Source organism: Podarcis vaucheri (genome assembly GCF_965113315.1).
Source record: "Podarcis vaucheri genome assembly, chromosome: 8".
Classification (NCBI taxonomy): Eukaryota; Metazoa; Chordata; class Lepidosauria; order Squamata; family Lacertidae; genus Podarcis; species Podarcis vaucheri.
Genome location: NC_138766.1, coordinates 69,505,505 through 69,527,126, shown reverse-complemented (window position 1 = coordinate 69,527,126; position 21,622 = coordinate 69,505,505). Strand labels below are relative to the sequence as shown.

The 21,622-nt window shown below is 47.7% G+C and overlaps 1 protein-coding gene across 1 annotated transcript in view; it reads left to right on the top strand.

The window, feature by feature from the left end:
- Nucleotides 1–14,778, top strand: part of GDF6 (growth differentiation factor 6) — a 28,491-nt gene extending 13,713 nt beyond the window's left edge. The window contains exon 2 of the mRNA XM_082236152.1: nucleotides 10,701–14,778. Coding sequence (XP_082092278.1) covers nucleotides 10,701–11,638 — 938 coding nt within the window. The 3' untranslated portion in view covers nucleotides 11,639–14,778. The remainder of the gene's footprint in view (nucleotides 1–10,700) is intronic.
- Nucleotides 14,779–21,622: the final 6,844 nt, after the last annotated feature.

Sequence of the window (21,622 nt, the reverse complement as noted above, 5' to 3'; positions counted from 1 at the left end):
GGGCCACCAAGTTGGAGAAGGTGGAGACTTCGGTTAGGAGGCGAGGCGCCCTCCCTTTTCGATGTGCGCTTTCCAAGACGGTTAAATGACCGGAACGCACCGTTAATGAAAACCCGTCCTGGAGTAATATATATTATATAACAACTCTCCCTGGGGTGGAAGACAATGCCACCCAACGCGAAAAGGCCCGTCTCGCTCTGCCTCAGACGGCCCGAGGCGCAAGACGAGGCTGTCACGGCTGTTACTGTGCAGGCTGCGGGTGTTTCTTGACCAGCCACCAGGATGGTCCTCGAAGGGGGCTTTCAGCCGCCAATGAAGAGCGGGGCTTCCAAGGGCCTCCCAAACAGCTAGGTTGCTCTCTTCGCTCCTTGAGCTTCAGCCTAGCTTGGGGACAGACGGGAGGAACGGGGCAGTCGTTCGAATCTTCTGGTAAAGAGAAAAAGATAAAATCTTGAGGACTAGCGCCTTGGCGTGCCATCGCCAGGGAGTACTGGTGGCGTGCACGAATCTTGGCGAAAAGAGACTACGACGGCAGTGCAGAGAAGGACGTGAGGGGCTGGGCGGGGAGCCGCTTCATACCAGATGCATCTCAGTGCACGCCTTTCGATTTTGTTTTATTTTCTTTTTAAAGAAAAACCTCCTTTCGAGGGCGAGAAATCACCTGACACGCCAAGGAGGAGGCGGTGAGGCAGAAGGAAATCGGGGAGGGGGAACCGGAACGGAAAGAGGTAGCAAGCTTAAAATGTTTAACCTGATTTAATTGTAGGGCTTCTAACCATGCAGCCAGAGGTCTGCTTACTCACAAAGAAGTCCCACGAGGCTTCCTCGACGGCAGCTCAAAGACAGCAGCTGGGCGGGCCAATGCTGCTCGCCCATATCTCCACTAGTAAAAGGAGGCGCCGTTTTTGTTAGACTGAGAATCCAGGGAGCTGTCTAGAATTACCCCGAGGGACTTTTTCCTAGGAAGGGTCAAGATCCTGCGGGAGCTAGAAATTTGCCCCAGACTGCTCACCTCATAGTGGTAGATCCCGGGAACTTTGATTGAAATGAATGATGCATAGAAAGAGTCCACTCAATTATAAGCCAGGCAACCCTATCCTAAGCACGTTCACCCAGAAGTAAGCCCAGCCAAAGACTATACGACTTACTCTCTCGTAAAACTGCGTTCCTACGATCCTGAAATCTACTGGCTACAGTGGGAATTTCCTATGATCAGAAGAGGTTAGGCTCACACGGTGTAGAAACCTACAAACAAACGCGAAGGGAATTGGTTCAGAGCGCAAGTGCTTTGAAGTCGCAGCATCGCGTGTGTGTTTTTTTTTTGTTTTAAATCGTATTTGAAAGAGTACTTGGTTGAAACGCAGCAAGCGAGCTGACGGTCGCTTAGAATTCCGATCCCTTCCCACTTAATTCCCAAAGGATGGCTCGCAGCTTTAACTTCATTTCTTTGAAACACGCTTACTTGGGAAGCAAGTTCTCTTGCAGCCGCCAAGCTATCTGAGCGCAGAAATGGTGGCCGCGATCCTACGCACGCTTAGGAAGAAACCTTAGGCAGATGTAAAAAGCGCTGCGGAGTCTCTGAGAAGCCTGGATAGGGATGGAGAAGAAACTTTTTCTGGAATTGCTTCCAAGTAGATCTGCTGCAAATCCTCCTTCCTTCAGACGACACGCCTTTATGAACCCAACAGAAGGAACTGCTCAACAAATTCGAAGAGGTCTGGAGCGTCCAAAATAGTTGAACCCAGAGGGGGAAGGGATGCAGAGAGAGAATGTAACTCGGACATCGTTGCCCAATGCAAGCGAGACTTTAGGGAAAAATAACGTTGCGCCGAGAATCCATTGCAAGCCCGTGTTCCGCCCTTCTCTCCGACTGTTGCATTCCTTGACCAGTCCTCACTCGGTTGTTTTGGGGTCCCCTCCTGGGCTCTCCAATATATATATATATTTCTGCAAAGCGTTGGCCCTCGTCGACCCTGCTGAAAGCTCCTGTGTGCGGAGACGGTGCCGTTTGGGCTCCATAAATCAGCGGCACTCAAAGCCTGAACATGTGGGAAAGAGAGGGAATAATGAAACAGGCTAAATAGGAATCCACCCAAGAAATCTCCTATGTTTCGGGCCGCCGCCCTTGAGTTACTTCCTTGCGTAAATCAAGCCGACTGAACTCAGTGGGACGTAATTCAGCCTGAAAACCCCCCAATGAATCAATAAGTCTGGATCCCGCCCACCTCTTTTATTAGGGCGGACGGGGATCGTATTTCAGGTCAGGACGGAGCTCTAGTTCCGTTTAGGAATAACCGCAGCGAGCCGGTGAGAGGGCGGAGGGTTACCCCACCCTTTCCTGAAAGAAGCAACTTTTCCTTTCTAGAAACGCCCCCGTTTCCAGTTTAATTTAAGGCGCTGGAATCTCGGGGAGCTGAAGGGGCGCGACTCCGGCGTTTGCTGCAGCGCCGATCCTAAGCGGGGAAGAGAGACCCGTTCCCTTCGGTAGGGCTTTCCGCCCAGGTGAGTGAGTTGGTTTGCGGCTGCAACCTCAGATGAGCTGGCTTGGAAATTGCTGGGTAAGGATCGCACGGTTTTCACTTCAAAGCAGAGATTCCCTCGGTTGAAGGTTGGAGTGTGTGGACCCCCATTTCCTCCTGAAGTTTCGAACACCTCTTCCTCTTTCCCCTTCCCCGTATCCTATTGTCAATAAACCAACAGGCAGAGAAGATTTTGCTCATTCTTCTTATTTTTTAAAAAATCGTTCTTATGGCGCTTTGCAGCGCATCTTACATAAGCCTTGGCTCAGTTATGGATCCGCCCTGGGATAGCTCAGCTGGTAGAACATGGGACTCTTAAACTCAGGGCTGCGGGTTCAAGCACCACATTGGGTGAAATATTGGACTACGACGTGACCCAACTCTGATTCTATGAAAAGGGAACGGAACCGTGCTGGCTTGTGGGTCTCTGAAGCAACTCCACCGCTATGCGCTTTGAAATGGTTAAGCCGGTTCTGGCATTCGCTACCGCCGTGTTCTATTTATTTTTTCTAAAAAAATATTTATTTATCTTTTTAATTGCTTTAATTGCCCTTGATGTGCCTGAGATGAGGTGTGGCCTTTGAAATCTTCCCTCACTTTAATGAAGCACTTTCTTGACCACTGAGGAAGGGATTAATTCGGATTGAGGGATTACCAAACCGAGCCAGCCAGAAGTCAAAACGGCTAGTTTCCAGAGAGGGTGAAACGAGACTTCTAACTAAACTGGAGGATGTGGGAGGACAGACCCCACCATCATTTGCATCTCATCGTGTGTATGTGAATATATATTAATTTTGGACCTTCCTTTTGCAGATTTGATGTGTTGGGATTTTCTTTGACTAGGCTTGAAATGATAGATACATTCTGTCGCCTTGTTGTAATGGGAACAAACAACAGCAGAAAACAAAGACCTTCACATCTGAATGAATTGAAACGCGCCTTGCCGTCTGGGTGCTAATTCTGTGCAAATTCCCTTGGACTTTGATGGCATTTATCCCCAAGAAAGCGACCCCATTTTTATTCTAGGGGTTTACGGATTATCGACTAATTTGACCGACCACTCGATAAACCATTAGAAAATGGTGCGCCTGCAGCCCAATTCCTCCGGTTAGTGGCAATTCAACGGAGGCGCCAAAGCGCATCCGGAGGACGCTTGACTCGGAGGGAGCGTGTGTACGATTGTGCCCACCGTCCGGAGACTGGAAATCCGAATTCTTCTCCCTTGCTCCTGGGCCCTGGATTACTCCCACTTTCATTGATGGGGTTTAGGGAACGTTTGCTGAACTCAGTCAGTGGCCCCGGGGCTCTTCCCAATCCTCGTCTGAGCGGCTTTGCTACGGAGAGGGATAACCCAAGTAAATCTCGGATTACAGCCATAATCTCTGCTAGCATATATGTATGTGTGTGCTCTGTGTGTAGTATTTCTACCCCACCATTTTTCTCCAAGGAGCTTGAGGCACCTTACATGGTGTTCTCTCTCTCTCTCCTCGTATTTAAACCCCACAACAACCCTGTGAGGTAGGTGAAGGAAAAGGCAGATGCTTTATGCAGTCAGACCACTGGTCGAGGCAGCTCAATACTGTCTACACTGACTGGCAGCTGCTCTCCAGGGTTTCAGACAAGAAGTCTCTCCCAGCGCTACCTGGAATGATTGAACCTGGGACCTCAGAGCGCCCTGCAGCTTGCTGGCCCCTCGCATGCTGCCAGGAAGGAAGGAAGGATTTCTCCATCCTGTTTGTATATACAGGGACATAGTAAGGTGCTTGACTCTGAGCCAGATCATCGGCCCATTGGGCTCAGTGTTGTTTACACAAGTGCTTTTCAGTCTTGGGTCCCCAGCTGCTGTTGGACTACAACTCCCATCATGCCTAGCTAGCAGGACCAGTGGTCAGGGATGATGGGAGTTGTAGTCCAACAACCACTGCTGGGGACCCGGCTGACTGCCAGCTGCCCTCCAGGCTTTTAAAACAGGAGATATTCCCACCCTTATCTGGGGACCCATGTCCCTGTCTGGGGACAGATGCGTGGTAGATGCGGAGGGACATGGTTGTCGGTGCAGTCGTGGGACAGGAGGAGGAGGCGTGGTGTTGCCTCCCGGGCAATGGGGCTGGTTAGGTAGGTCATTTTAGACTCTAATCTCAGTTATCATAGCCACGCTCCTCCACCCGCTGCCATTTGATCTTAATGAGCATAGCTTCACTTCAAAACGAGGTAGGGAAGCTCAGATGCCTTTGCGGGGGCGTGAGGGGAGGTTTATCGTTGCTAATAACAAACGCAATCCGCCGGTCGAATCAAGGCGATGACGTAATAATCGCCTTGCTGGATACCGCGATAATGCAGTAATCGCTCTGCTGGATCGGACTCAGATTTATCTTGTTCGTACTAGATGCCTCTGGGAAGCCCAAAAGCCGGGCGTGTAGGTGGCGATCCCCACGCGTCTAGTATCCCAAGGTAGACTGCTTCTGAACATGGAAGTTTTATTTAGTTGTCCCGGCTAGCGACCGTCGATAGCCCTACCCTGCATGAATTGATCCAGTTTTTCTTATTCAAGCCAAGGAGGAGAAAGTCAGATGTCTACCGGTGAAAGAAGATTTAGAAGTGGTAAGGGATTAAGACCGTTTGCTTTGCTTTTAACTTGATATGATTTCTTATAATGAGAGCGAGCAAGAGAGAGATGGCAAGTGATTTCCTTTCAGAAAGAAGAGCAAATAATGGGGCCACTCAGTATGCGTTTCCCTTTATCAACTAAATTTCACCCCATGTCTCTTTAAAGAAGGGGCGTGGCCAAAAGGGGCGTGGCAATGATGAATGGGTGGGGCTAACGAAGACTAGAACAATAGTTAGCTACCACCCAGGTCTGCAGCTGCCTAGAGTGCAGATCTCGAGACATTTAAGGAACACAGCTTTATACAGGTCAGTTTATGTTATATCTGACATTTTACTTTCATATTTTGAAGAATGTTACCATTTCTACATCACATCTGTTTTTGAACATTGAAGTTAACTATTTGGGGGGAAGGGCAATGGGGTGCAAGTAGTTACTTTGCCTGGGGCTCAAAATAGCCTGGCACCAGTATTGCTACCACTGTCACACACAAGTCCCTTGAAGTTGGTGTGTGAGCTGAGGGGAAAGCAGAAGGGGAGAGAGGTAGAGTGCTGTGTTAAGTATGTGCAATGGTATGCCTACCTGTGTGAGTGCAACATGCGTGTTGCCTAAGTGCTCACTTTGGGTTTGGATGGATGCAGCAACACACACACACCCCAGTATCGAACAAGAGCAAACGGGCTCAAAGATGGGGATGGAGAACCAGTAGTGCTCCAAATGGTTGTTTTTTGGGACTCTCATCTGCCCCAGCCCAGGATGGCCACTGGTCGCAGATGATGCTGGAGGACCACAAGTTCCCCACCATCCCCGTCATGAGCACTTTGCCTGACCATCAAATCCACTCTGGACTAAGAGTCAAACTTGGAACTGTGTTTATTCGAAAGTAGTTCCCCATTGAACATTTCCCCAAGCCAAGGGGACTTTCTAAACATTCATCCCCACCTATTCTGCATATTCCTTCATGCCCCTGCTGGCATCTTCAACCCTATTCCCATTCCTGCTACTCCCTCCTTTTTTGCACTCCCATTTCCGCCTTCACAAACTTTTCTCACCCTCCTTCTTTTCTCAGCACCCCCTTGCACACAGATCACCCCCATTTTCCATGTCTTATTCTCTATCCTATTGCATAGCCAGCCTTTGCACATATATACCATATTACTGTATCTTAAAAAAACCCCAATAAAAATACATACCACATTATCACCTTCACCCCCTTTTCCTTACCTCCTCATTCCTCCATTTCTCAACTCTCCCTAACAGACAGACCCCTCCTTTTTCATGCCTCCTGCTCTTTCCAGCATGCACACCCACAACCATGGTGATACATGTTAATGTAGCTTTAAGATGAATAGAATTGTATCAGCAACCTTTTTTCAGTTACAGAAGGTTAAGTTCAGTGGATGATATATGGGTGTTTGCAAAATATCTCTTCTAAATTTGTGACATATTGAACTTCATTGTTGGCGTTTAGTCGTTTAGTCATGTCCGACTCTTTGTGACCCCATGGATCAGAGCACGCCAGACGCTCCTGTCTTCCACTGCCTCCCACAGTTTGGTCAAACTCATGTTCGTAGCTTCCAGAACACTATCCAACCATCTTGTCCTCTGTTGTCTCCTCTTTGTGCCCTCAATCTTTCCCAGCATCAGGGTCTTTTCCAGGGAGTCTTCTCTTCTCATGAGGTGGCCAAAGTATTGGAGCCTCAGCTTCACAATCTGGCCTTCCAGTGAGCACTCAGGGCTGATTTCCTTCAGAATGGATAGGTTTGATCTTCTTGCAGTCCATGGGACTCTCAAGAGTCTCCTCCAGCACCATAATTCAAAAGCGTCAATTCTTCGGCGATCAGCCTTCTTTATGGTCCAGCTCTCACTTCATGGTATCAGGAGTGAAATACCTTGTGGGGCAGTGCTGCTATGGAATATTTGAGGGCTCAGCACCCTCTGTTTCTCACATACTACGCAGCTGAGGAATAGAAGAGAGTCAAGGTATTTGCAAGATATTTATATCTATCTCTGTCCAAACCCCACTGTCTCCCTGCCACCCTGCCACAGTGGTGTAGTGTGGGTTGCCAGTGGCCAGAACAGGGCAAGTGTTGCACCCCCTGGTGGATTGGTCAACTGGGCATGGAGCCTATGAGGCACATGGCTGCCGGTGGCCGCGCACCTTCTCAGCTTGACAGCTCCGCCTCCCAGCTTGGCCAGCCCAAGGGTGGGTCATGTGGGTGTTGTGCCAAGTAGTACTCCTCTCAGAATTTTGTGGTGGGCCATAAGGTTTTGGATGAATAGACTCCAGCAGAGGCTACTCTCCTGGGCATGTGCTTCATGCAAACAATTCTAAGTATGGACCCAAAATGTTCAAGTGTTTGTTCTCTTTTCTAAAAGTATCTTTTTCTTATGCTCAGTCTTCTGACCACTGAGCAATGCAGTGAGATATACTTTCCTTCCAGTGTTGCAACACCAGACTTTTTGGCCACCAACAGGGCACACCTGGCCCAAGTACCTTTGCCCCTCTGGTCAAGGCTTGTGGTAATGGAATATGACTTAGTGTGAGCATCCAATAATTTTATGGATTTCTCAGGACTAAGGTGATATGGATGACGACTTCCATCCAGAACGCTGCTACGATCCTCTCCCTTAGAATAATACAACTGAACACCACTGGCCTGAAACCATGTCCAAGTTACTCAGTAGTAAGGGCACTGAACTTGGTTGGACACACTGCTGAGTAAATATGCACCAGGCCAGGCATGTAAAGCTAGAATAGGCGAATATGCTTTGAATCTACATGTCTGCAAATCTTTTTGTTATCCTACGTCAAGGGTGAGGAACCTCAGGTCTAGGGCCTCCCAGACCTCAGGAGCTAGGATACTCTCCAAGCTATGCCCATCGCTGGGACACCCTCCTTTTCCCAGGTCACGTCCCTAACTAGTTGTATGGTGATCCCTCCTTGGGTGCGTTTTGCCTGATGGGAGTGCGTCCTTGAACTATGGATCATGCCTTTTGCTTTCCTGGTTGTGGAACAGAGACACAGAGAGGGTGCAGAAACCTCTGACCTGTGGGTGGGTGGAATGTAGCCCTCGCAAAGGAAAGAGCAAACTTTTTCAGCAGGGGGCCGGTTCACTGTCCCTCAGACCTTGTGGGGGGCTGGACTATATATTTTTTTTGGGGGGGAACGAACGAATTCCTATGCCCCACAAATAACCCAGAGATGGATTTTAAATAAAAGGACACCTTCTACTCATGTAAAAACATGCTGATTCCCGGACCATCCGTGGGCCAGATTGAGAAGGCAATTGGGCCGCATCCGGCCCACGGGCCTTAGTTTGCCTACCCATGGGAAAGAGTCACCTCTGTAGCTCCTCCCACTTTTTGCCTCTAGCCCTGCCCACCCCTGGGATGTGTCCCCCGAAGGCTGCCTATGAGGAAATGTGGCCCTTGGTCTGGAAAAGGTTCCCCTATTCCTCTGCTATACAATCCCAAACAACGTGCCAGCTCGTGTCTATGGGTGAAATGCATAGCTCAAAAGAGCGCAGGAACCCTGAGCCAATTTTAGCTGGAAGGGTTACGGCACTCTCTTTTGGGGTGGGGGTGCCAATGTGAAATTGATTCTTCCTGTCACTGGCAAGTTGGAAGGTCTTGATTCCCATCCATCACCCTCCTGCGCCTCCCCTCCACCCCACCCGTCTTCCCAAGACCTTTTAACCAGGTCCTTTAGCTTGTAAAAACACACTGATTAGGAATACTAGTAGTGACCTTCGCGATCAATAAATAACCGGGTCTCTTGCAAGCCGTTTCAGCCACCCTTTCCCAGCTTGAGCTGCAGCGCAGAGCTCACGAGAGCAGGCTCTGTGTGGTGACACTTTTACTGTTGAAATATATACTGATTTTTATTAGCTCTTGGGGGAAACCCAGAGGCTGGGGGAATTTTTTTGTATTTGCTGGCCTGTAAACCTTTTTTATTGGAAAGCAGCTAAGGCGCACGGGGGCGGGGGCGGGGGCGGGGAGTTTTGAATCTGGTTTGCTTTTCACAGCCTACACTTTGTACACAAAATGTGTCAAAAACAGAAATTCAGGTTTGTCTCAGGGTGAATGTAATCCACGTGATCACACATATAAGCAGGTTTGGGAAAAACAAAAGAAATGCGTTTTTAAAATATATACAGTATAAAACAATGGAAGAGGGCATCTATTTTGCATGCAGAAGATCCCAGGTTCTTAAGAGAGCAAGGCAACAACAGAGAGCAGATCCCCAGCAATATAGATCTACTCTCAGTACTCCTGGTTTTGTTTTAGGGGGACAGCAGGAGTTCCACTAGCAACTACTGCTGCCCACCCAGTCCATCCCAGTCTCTCTGCCCTGGGGGAGCCTGCTAGCCTGGACTTTTGAGAGAAAGATAAGGGGTCCTTCTACACAGCAATTGCAATAAATGCTCAGGTCAAGTTTTTCTGCAGCACCCACAGGGCACTGTCGTCATCAAATGCCTCCTGCATTCCCACCCTAATCCGGAATAGACAGATATTTCCATGGAAATGGTAAATCAGGATGAAGTGGGAAAATAATACAGGGCAGCATTTTGACAAGGATGGCAATATGTGGATGCCGCAGAAAGCTTGTACCCACAAGCAGCAAACACAATAACTGGTTGTGAGGACACACCAAAGCGCTGTGATTCGAATTGCATGGAAGGCCACTTAAGAGCTTCCCTAACACCTTGAAGTGGGATGCAGGTGGCACTGTGGGTTAAACCACAGAGCCTAGGACTTGCTGATCAGAAGGTTGGCGGTTCGAATCCCGTGATGGGGTGAGCTCCCGTTGCTCGGTCCCTGCTCCTGCCAACCTAGCAGTTCAAAAGCACGTCAAAGTGCAAGTAGATAAATAGGTACCGCTCTGGTGGGAAGGTAAACGGCGTTTCCGTGCGCTGCTCTGGTTCGCCAGAAGCGGCTTAGTCATGCTGGCCAGATGACCCGGAAGCTGTACGCTGGCTCCCTCGGCCAATAAAGCGAGATGAGCGCCGCAACCCCAGAGTCAGCCACGACTGGACCTAATGGTCAGGGGTCCCTTTACCTTTACCACCTTGGAATGTCAAGAGACAACAGAAATTGTCTTCCAAAAAAATGGAGATACCCCTATACAGATAAATGCCATATACAGATAAATGCCGTACGTTAACTGATGCTCAGCCTAGCTCAGTTGGTAGAGTGTGAGGCTCTTTAAGCTCTGGGTTGTGGGTTCAAGTCCCAGGTTGGGCAAAAGAGTCATGCATTGCAGGGGATCGCACTCAATGACCCTCTTGGTCCCTTCCAATTCTACAATTCCATGATTTCAGTGGCAGTCCATTTCGTCACCCTCCCACCCCCCTTAGGAAAGAAGTCCCCTGGATTCCATTAGGGACCTGTAGGCCCCGGTGTCTTTTAGCAGCGGGCAGAGGAGCAAGTCCGCGCTCCCCTTTCCCTCTCGCGCCGAGCCAGGCTGCTGGAAGAGGTCAATTCTACCTGGGCAAGGGCCGCCTCCTCCCCACCCCGCGCCCGTTCCCGCTTCAGAGGTGAAACTGACTGCAATTATGCGTTTTATCTTGCAGACGATCTCTCGCCCAGCGCTTTAAGGAGACAGAAGTATTTGTTTGATGTATCGACTCTCTCCGACAAAGAGGAGCTGGTGGGAGCGGAGCTGCGGCTCTTTCGCAAAGCCCCTGGCGATCATTCCTCCAAGGCGCAGACAGGCCTGGCCCATGTGCAGGTCTCGCCCTGCCTGTCGGGCCGCCTCCTGGACTCCAGGACTTGGGGCCTGCACGAGGCGGCGTCGGCCCAGGCCGGGGGCGGCTGGGTGGTGTTTGATGTGTGGCAGGCGCTGCAGCCTCACCAGCCCTGGAAAAAGCAGCAGCAGCAGCAACTGTGCCTTGAGGTGCGCGCCGTCGCGGGGACTCGAACTCACGCCCAGCAGCCCCTGTTGGACCTGCGCGATCTGGGTCTGGGGCGAGGCGCTCGGGCGCAGCAGGAGAAGGCACTGCTGGTGGTTTTCACCAAGTCCCGTCGGAAGAACCTCTTCTCGGAGCTGCGCCACGAAAGGGGAGCCCAGCAGCAGAGCGCGCGCGCCCCTCCCCAGGAATCGACGGCCGCCGCGCAGTTGCGCTTGCAGAGCCGTCGGATGAGGCGCACGGCTTTCCACAGCCGCCACGGCAAGCGGCACGGCAAGAAAGCGCGGCTGCGGTGCAGCAAGAAGGCCCTGCACGTGAACTTCAAGGAGCTGGGCTGGGACGACTGGATTATCGCCCCTCTGGAGTACGAGGCGTACCACTGCGAGGGCGTGTGCGACTTCCCGCTGCGCTCGCACCTGGAGCCCACGAACCACGCCATCATCCAGACCCTCATGAACTCCATGGACCCGGGCTCGACGCCGCCCAGTTGCTGCGTGCCCACCAAACTGACGCCCATCAGCATCCTGTACACGGACGCGGGCAACAACGTCGTCTACAAGCAGTACGAGGATATGGTCGTCGAGTCCTGCGGGTGCAGGTAGCGCCGCGCCTCTCTGTCTCCCCCTGGAGGGAAGAAAAAGAAGCACCAGGGAACTTGGGGAGAGAGAAGGAGAGAGAGCGCGAGCGCGCCCACGAGGGACTCGCTAGGGGTAGCCCTGCGCAGGGAGGAGAAAGCAAAAGAGGCGCTCGACGGGGCGGCCGCTGCTGCAGTTGCCGCCGCCGCGCGGGCCTGGGAAGCCCTCTGGAGTGGGATTGAGGAGCGCGCCTGCGCCCTGCTAAGCCCGTTCCCCCCCAAGCGCTCCGTGCACTTGTCAAGGGGTAGCCACGTCGGGGTGGAGAGGCGAAGAGGCCTGCTAGAAATTGTGCCCGCGCCCACCCCTCCCTGCTGCCCATCAGCTTTCCAAGTTCAGGATTCCCTTTTGGTGGACGGAGCAGACGGCCGTTTAAGGAGCAAGGAAAGCCAGGCGCAAGAACAGCTCTCCTCTGGTTCGGAAAACAGGGGGCAGAGGCTAGGAGGAGAGTAGGCGTCTTCCTGATGCTCTGTGGCTAGGAGTAGCTGGCCCCAGTCTGCCCCCCCCTATTTGATATTAGGGAGGGGTATTGGTCAGGCAGAGTTTTTCCAGAGATGGGGGTCACTTTAGTTTGATCTCCTCTTACGTACAAATCAGAGATGCTCAGAGAAGGGGGTGCAGGGAAGCAGAGGGGACAGGAAAGGAAATCCAGATCAGCAGTGCCTTGGAGATCAGTATTGTGAGAAATGGTGATAGCCGCTTTCATGAGTGATGGTGGCTGATATCCCCCCCCCCCAATCCCAGGGTACCCATGTCCCCTTCCACTTTCCATCCTCCACAAGTAACTTAGCACATGCTTACAAATTGCCTGGATGGTTTTGTTTTCCAGATAGTAGTTTTACCCAGGAGGGCAGGTAGGAAAGCGCCTGTCTCAGAGACGCTTCCTGTTGAGAGATCAGCAGGCAATAAATCATTGCAGGGGGTTGGACTAGATGATCCACTGGGTCCCTTCCAGCTCTGCAATTCTATGAAGGCAGGAGGCTGAGGCCTAGGGGGTCGCCGTGGGGAAAGGGGCCGTGGGAACAGAAAATGCCAAATACTTCCTGTTAAGTGTCAGATTGTATTCTTAGTGTTGTCTGAAGATACAGGCTTTCTTTTAAGAGGAGAAATGGGAAAGAGCAAGTGCAGAACAGAGCTGGCTTGATATTCCTCCAGGAACATCCGGAAGTATTCTCCTTTCTATTGCTTTGCAAGATTAGCCGGCTGAAACAGCCTTCGACACCCCTCCCCCCCCCCAAGTGCAATGCCAAACTGTAATTACCAGTGAGGTTGGGCTTTAGATCCTAGTAATGAAAAGCTGTGAAAGGAGTTTAAAGAAAGCACACACAAGATGGGTCCCCCCCCCTTTTTTTAAAAGATGGGTTTGGAAACACCTTTTAGTTTCAAGGTAAGTTTCGCCAGGTAGCTGAATTAGGTTCCAGGAGAAGGCAAGTGCCTTACAGGAAGCTACAGCAGTATTACACAGCTGCGCAAAGTGATGCCGAGAGCAAGCGCGTCGCTATGAACATTTGCCTTCTTTCCCAGCCTTCCGCAAAGAATGGCTTGACGTACAAGATAGTGCACTTCTGAGCATTCCTGAAGTCCATGGGGAGATTCCTTCCTCCAGTGAATTCTAGAGCGGTTAGACTATATCTTGACTTCATAGAGCTGCAAAAATGGCCGGGGGTGGGATGGGATGGGGAAGGGGAGAGAAGTACAAATGTAAAAAAAGTAAATAAGTAAATAAATAATATAATGATGCTAATAAAGGAAAGTCTCGGCCAGGAGCAATAATTGTTCTTTAATGCACACTTTGGTTTGGATGCACTGTTGTTCGTATTGAAGCTGTAAATACTTGTTTATTTAAACAGACTGCAAAGTGCAGAAATGGTGGCAAACAACATTCATTTCTCCCCCTCCCCCTAAATGTCCAAAACATGATATGCACTCAAATGTCTATTTTTTTTTGGTTTAAAAAGTTTATATTTGAGCTGTACAGAGTTGAGCATTAATCCAATATTTCAGCTGTATGTCTGTAACATTATCGTTCCCCCCCCCTTCTTGAAATGTTATTGCAAGAGTTAAAATTCCGTGTTAATAATGGAGAGTTCTTTTTTTCTGTTGTCTACCTCACTACATTGCAAGAGCACAATCCAACCGGGAAGGTCTGCATGCTTTGCTGCGAAAGGCCTGTAGCTTAGTGGTAGAGCATCAGCTTTGCCTGCAGAAGTTTCCAGGTTCGATTCCTGGGTGGAGCTGGGAGAGACTTCCTGTCCGAAACTCTGGAAAGTTGCAGCCAGTCAGCTCGAACAATACTGAACAAAATGGGCCATTGGTATTAAGCAACTTCCTTTGTTCTCATGATGCTACGCAGTTCCTATTTCAGTGAGGCTGAAGGAGGAGAACTTCCTGCTGGGTTGTGCGCCAAATAATATGCAACTCTTAAGGCTGTGTACCCGTGGCATTTTATTCAAGAACCAATGGAGACAGTGCTTCCCCCTCCCATGTAGTCTGCACACAATTTAGATCTGTTGCATATCTTTTTGCCCCTGAAAAGCTCTTCTTGAGAAACTGGCTCTGTTCTGGAAATAAAAGCTCATTGCGGATGGATTCTGCATTGCCGTGCAATGTGCTCATTTGCAAATGGATGAAAGCAGGTGTAGGCAGTGCCAGCAGTGGTGTGGATGTGTATCCCTACACCTGTTTGGTGATGCTATGGGTGGGCATATATATCAAGTTCCCAGTCACCACTTCCTGCTTTGTTCACCCAGGGCATGTGCAGGGAAGAAAAGGAGGGGTTAGCCTAAACAAGGGGAGGGGTTTCAAATGTCTTATCAGGTAACCACACCCACCCTTGCGGATAGCAGGATCTAGAATCTACAGTAGTTTGAAAGTGACATGTTGTGGACAAGAATGAACAGTTCCTGATTGAGAAAAAAATATCACTTTTGTGCTACGAAGTGTGTACGGAGCCTAACACTCTTTAAGGTATATTAATATTCAGAACATTTTTATTGGATGGTACTTAAACCACAACTGTATTATTAAACTCTTTCCTCCCTGGAAGCCAGTTGCTTTTTCTGTTCTATTTTGATTAAATACCCGTGCATTAAAAACCAAAAAACCCCAAATCATGTCTGGATGTTGGCTACAATTCTTAAAATCTATTAGTCGATCTGAAAGAAGCACCAATTAAAAAACAAAATTCACAGACCTTTGCGATTTAAACCCCCCTTTTAATGTATATTCTCAAGAACTTCTTAAGCGTAACTTCTGAAAATATGGAAGGATTTCATGAAGAGTGGAAGCTACATCTGTTGGGTAATCCCAGTGAAAAGGAGGAGAAGCAGCATATAAATGGCAGCTGTGTGTGATACTTTTAAAATACATTATATTCTATGCAGTGCAAAGGGGGAGGGGGGAGAGGAACATGTCTGCATGCAATAGAACGGAATCATGAAATATTGCCTCACAGTGATCATATTAATAACAGCAGCACAACTGTCCATAACTCAGACACTGTTGAGTTTGCGGTGGAAAGTTGCAGTGCTCTTCTACATACGGTTTGTGCCACAGTGCTTTAAATGGAGGGAGCACATCTTTGCACAGGTAGGAAGAACAGTATGCACCTGCTTGCTTGCTTGAAATGGATGGAGCCCTCTCCCCCAACCCTCTAGATACTTTGGAGTACAATTCATATACAGCTCCAGGCAGTGGTACAGCTGTGGCTGGAGGTGGCTTAGTGTTGTGTCTACACCAGGGCTTCTGTAGCTGTGATGCCGTTCTGTATGGAGAAGGTAGGCCATTCTTTATCCTACTTGAAGGCAGTAGATGTAAGTGAATATTATTTAAATCTTACTAATTTCAATGGAGTTTAAGCATTCCTAATGCTCTCTGTGTTAAACCTGCTATGTAGAAGTAAGGCCTTTTAGATTATAAATGTAATGAGAGCAGACGTGTTTGTCTTCTCTCACAAAGAAAGACAATTCATTATGGACCGTTCCTCCTTTTGGCACAGATGTTGGATTCAGGTCTGTGGGCAGGAAAAGCTGCTTTTGAATTGTACCAAGGCGTGACAGCCTTATCTCCATCCCTTCAGCAATGCATTCTTCACAGCTCCATCTGACTAGAAGTTAAATGTTCATGCCTTCATTACATGGAGCAGACAAGTGAATTTAAAAATGAGCACTCCCTTTAATGCAATTTTTTGTCTTCAAGGTCTTTTCTCACTAAATTTACTTAGGTAATTTTCTTCTGTTTCTGACGGTAGTGTTGGACCTATTGTGCAAATACCAGGTGTGCTTTGGTGGTATGCAAAAGAAGGACGTGGGTGGCACTGTGGTCTAAACTACTGAGCCTAGGGCTTGCCGATCGGAAGGTCGGCAGTTCAAATCCCCGCAATGGGGTGAGCTCCCATTGCTCGATCCCTGCTCCTGCCAACCTAGCAGTTCGAAAGCATGTCAAAGTGCAAGTAGCTAAATAGGTACCGCTCCTGCTGGAAGGTAAACGGCGTTTCCATGTGCTGCTCTGGTTCACCAGAAGCAGCTTCGTCATGCTGGCCACATGACCCAGAAAAACTACAGACAAACGGCTGCCTTGGCCAGTAAAGCAAGATGAGTGCCACAACCCCAGAGTCGTTCATGACTGGACTCAACTGTCAGGGGTACTTTACCTTTTCCAAGAAGAAGAGCACCAATAAAACCACTAGGGGCTGACTCATGCCCAGTGGTCTGGATTCTCTATGCAATGCAAGCCTAGAGTTCATGCCCTGATAAGTTAACCTTTAGTACGAGCGGAAGCTGATGAACAAGCATTTATGTGAGCAGTCTTGGTCCATGGGATCTACCTACCTTTTGGTTTCATGTCAAACCTATGGGATGGGGAACCTGTGGCCCTCCAGATGGTTGGCCAATGGGCTGGGGTACCATAGGTTCCTCATCCCTGATGGGCAGTTTGTGCCTGTGGGGAGGGGCCTTAACTCAGAGGCATGGCAAAATCTAGGACATCTGCCACAATGCCTGGCAACAGCGCCTGGGAAAAGGAGCTGGGATAATTTCCACCAATTGGAGTAAAAATAAAAATAGTTCTAGGCTAGATGGGACAATCATCTGACACAGTACAAGGTGCAAGGGGCGCTTTTCATGTTCCACCTTGTGTAGAACCTGCACACTGCAGTACAGTGTAAACTCGCCTGAGCCAAAATTTAGTGGAAGTTTAGAACAACTCATGCATTAAATCACCTGATTCCATAAGCAGGGATGGAAGGCTGATTAGACTGGGTGGATGGGAGGAGGCACAAGTTGTTCCTAATGTCTGAAATCAGCAAAGATTGTCACCACACATCCAAACTGAGCACTTCGAAGCCCTGGTGAATTAAATGGAAACATTCTTGGTGGGAAATGGAAACATGCTTCAAATTTGCCGGATTGTGACCTTGATTTCTTATTTGAAAAATGCAATGTATCTATTCTTTTAAGGAAATAAATTGCATAAGTTGACATATCTGATGGGAAAGCAGATGGCAATGGAAAAATAAAACAAATTCTTCTCTAGACTTCCTTCTGCCATGTAATTTCAAGCCTAAGTACTAACATAGCTTCCAAGCCTATTAGTATACAGTGGTACCTCAGGTTACATATGCTTCAGGTTGCAGACTCTGCTAACCCAGAAATAGTACCTCGGGTTAAGAACTTTGCTTCAGGCTGAGAACAGAAATCGTGCTCTGGTGGCGCGGTGGCAGCAGGAGGCCCCATTAGCTAAAGTGGTGCTTCAGGTTAAGAACAGTTTCAGGTTAAGAACGGACCTCCAGAACGAATTAAGTACTTAACCCGAGGTACCACTGTACATTCTATGTTACATAAACCCATTCTATGTTACAGGATAAATTAAAATAGATTTATTTAATGGAGGAACTCCCAAACAGGATCTCTCTCTTTGTCTGGGATGCAAAGCAATATGCCTTCTCTTTCAGGTTCACCATTCAGTTCAACATTTTTGAGCATGCCAAAATAACATGTATGCAGTGCATTTGCTGGCCAGAAGAGGGCGAAAGACCTGCTGAGCTTGAAATCGGATCTTGCCACTTGCCTAATTGCATTGTGGCGCATGAAGAAAAAAAATATGGCTGTCCTTTCATTCTTTGGTACCCAACAGGTTAAAGGAGGCACCTGTAGGACTATAGGTGATGGATGGAGGGAGAGAGGGAGGTGGCTAAATATTGTCCCTGAAGGTTTCCCATCCAGCCTCTAACATTTACCTTTCAGACACTATTTTGCAGTTTGGCTATTCCATCCTCCCACCTCAAGGTGAGATACGGGCTCCGCAATGTCAACAACAGGAGAGGCTTTGCCAGAGTCCATCTCATAGATGCCACAGGAGGAGAGACAAAAAAAGGGGGGGGGTAGGTATTTGAAAGGCATAAAGGAGAAAACTGGCACAGCCTCTGTTGTTAGCCCCAAATATCCAAAGAGATGTATGTAAATTCTCCCCCTCCCTTTGCTTCGGGTCCACCTTTCATCCTACACCTTCTGGCTGGTCTTTACCATCCTGTTGAGTTTGCTTTTTGGATGCTGCCTGCTTGCTGAGTTTCCAACTTAGTTCCCCTCTGCCGTCCTTTCTGCTTGCTGATCCCTGCAATGCTTTGGTTAGCTTTTGTGATCTGCCCCTTGCTAACCAAGCTTTGAATACCTCTGTGGCTCTGAACATTTACCTAGCATTTAGCTGTTGCTCATACTCTCCACGTCTCCTCTCCTCTGTCTGCCTTGCCCCACGTGCCTGGCATTCAGGGCTGTTTTCTGATTTTGTTCGGGTACACAAAAGTGTAACGTCGGAAGGATCTGCACCCATGCTTCTCCGTGAACCAGGAGTTAGCTTCTGGCAGAGGTCAGGGTAAGCAAAGTGCTGCAAGTTAGGAATTCAGCAGGGGCTGCTAGCAATTCTGGGGTTTGCAGGAAGACCCTTAAAAGGCACGATAAGCAAGGTATGCACGCAATCTGCACAATAAAATTCTGTGCCAAGGAAATTCATATTCAGTGCCAAGAGAAGCTGGATGTTACCCATATTTGTTAGGCAAATTAAGCAGATCTGTATATTTTAAAGTGATTCCCCCCATTCCCCTTATTTCATGTTACCCATTTGCATACTTTATTCCAGTTTTGCTGGTAGTGGAGAGCTCTGGAGAACCCTGAAACTCCATCCCCAACCAGTGGGTGTTTAGTGGTTTTGAGATTTTAGCAGAAATAGCCTACCCACTTTCAAGCACATCTGTTTATCCATAAAAAACCCCATGCTGTCTCTCTCATACAGATTATAAACCAAGAACAGAGATTATTAGGAAGCTGGATTCTGCACCCTGTACACATCCTGTAAATTGTCTGTGCCCGTGCAAAATAACATAGACACAAAACTCTGATGATATGTCACTGGGCTAGACAAAATTGGCTAGAAAGGAGTTGCCAAGCTCTGGCACTCTGAAATACTTGGGAGGCCAGTCAGTAGAGAGACAGAATCATTTAAATGTGTCACCCAAGGTGCCCCAAGTGCAGAAGATCACTTTTTGTTTTATGCAGTGTTACGTTCCCTGCAGCTGGGCTGCGATAGGATGCAATGGAACAGGCTTATAGAATGATTTAGAAGGAAATAACATTTTCCCTCCCCGTGCCCCCACCTCACCAAACTGAAGGCCTGCTCTCAATTTGGAAGGGAGAGGCTTCTCTGTCTGCTAAAGTAATATGACGGTGTGAGGGCAGGATCATTTCTGATATTTGAGGATCGTTTGTCACTCAAATCCCTCTTGAAACCAAGTGTAATATTGAGGCACACCTAGAAAAGATTTAGCTGTTGACTCCGGGCACAAAAATATGTGTTCATGAGGCACTGTATACGGCACACAGAAGATACGAGACGTTGTGGTTTGGCATTCACAATTTGTTACTTTGTGTACCCCAGGTGCTGAAATGAAAGGCTTGTTACCTAACCACTGGGTGATAACTTGGGAAACTTTTCCCCCATTGCCAGTGGTATAAATTGGTTTAGGGATATAAATATGTTCCAGAGCCAGCCCTCCCATTAGGTAAAGGGAGGAAACCATTGCACTGAATGGCCATAATGCTGGAAGGCAAGATAAGTTTTAATTTACTGAGCAATTATTATGCATTGAGATATATGAATATGCATTGAATGGCTTTGCGTTTTCAGAAACAAGGAGATAAAAAGAAAAAAGTCTCTCCATAAATAGAATGCCTAGAGACTTATTCCTACCCATTCTAATAAACTATACCTGTATGTAGTTTAAAAACTATGCTTTATAACTAAAACTCTCCCCGCTCCTTTCCTCTTCCTTCTTATCCTGCCTTTTCCCCAAACTGAGATTGAAGGCAGCTTACACAAATTGAACAACACAGATAAAAGACATATAAAAGATATAGAAAAGATAAAAGTTTTAGAAGCAATTAAACTCTAAAATAGGGTTTGTTATTTATTTGTATACCATCCTTCATCTGAAGATCAATAGAAAAACAAATCTATGAAAATACAAATAGTAAAGGCAGCACAGCACAATTAAAAGCTCTTCCTTTTAAAAAAGAATCCTAGCCAGTTCCCCAAAGTCTGCCAGAATAAAACTGTCTTCACCTGCTGGAGGAAGGTCAACAAGGAAGGAGCCAGTTTAGCCTCTCTAGGAAGAGAGTGCCAACGTATGAGGGCAGCCACCAAGAAGGCCCTCTACTTTGTCCTCACCAAGCAAACCTGTGATGGTGGGCAGGCCTGAAGATCTCAGACCCTGTGCAAGTTTGTACGGGAGAATACAGTCCTTCAGATATCCTGGGCCTAAGCCATATATGGCTTTATAGGTCATAACCAGCACTTTGACTTAGTTTTTAAAGAAGTGAAAGCTGAAAATGTGCAGGGGTGTTGACATCAGGCAGGTGCCTTCACTGTACTCTTTTCAGCACCTGCTAAAAACATTTTGTTTAGACAAGCCTACTTAGATATGTGGAATGTTAATTTGTATTCTCTTTTCAGTTTATCACTGTTTTTAATTTTTTAAAAGAAAAGCAGTTGCTTTTTGCTGTTTTTGCCAATAATTCTATTGTTTTAAAATTACAAATGTAAAACAATAAAGTAATAAATAATAAGTAATTATAAATAAAATAATTTTATGAAATAATAATAATAATAATTTTATGAAATAAATGAAAGAAGTAAGCAATTTTTAATGCACACTTTGCCCTCATTTATGCATTTGTGTATCAGGCTAGCTATTAAGCAGAACAGTTGTGTGTGCGTGAGAGAGAGCGCAGTTGGCTTGGTATTAATGAGGTAAATGTCTGCATTGGTAAAAAGAAATATTTTTCATTCCTTTTCATTCCTTTTTAGAAGGGATGTAGCTATGGGGCTGTCATTATGAATGCCTGCACTTCAGCATTAACCCCCCCCTTGGGTGTTCTTGACTCTCATTTGCTTCTCTGAGGTGGGAATGGCGGTACCTGGGGTTTCCTTCTGAGGAAGGAGCATCTTGACTGCATTGTGTTGTATTGTATCAGCTCCTCAAGCAGATGCTGTTGGTGGACAGCGATTTATAGACACTGTAACAGTGCATTGAGCATTGGAGACTTTCGTGCATACCACGGGGGCCATTATCTGACCTAGCCTGACACAACACGCACAGCGTAATTGCTCCACTCTCTTTCCTCAAAATCAAAGAGAGATTTTCCCTTTTAAGGCAGTGGAAAGCAGTGGTTTCAGAAATATGTGTGTGACCCGAGGGAAGAGACAGGTGGCTCCATATTGCATGATCTCTGAAATGAACATTGGCATGTCTCTGTCACCGATAGCATGTGTTGCATTCCAGTGTGTAAGCAATATTGCAACCAATAATGAATATTTTTAAAGGAGCTTTTACACTGGCATAAACAGTGTGGATATTATTTACACAGAGGGAAAGATTGCTTGATGCAGTTCTTGGCGAATAATGCT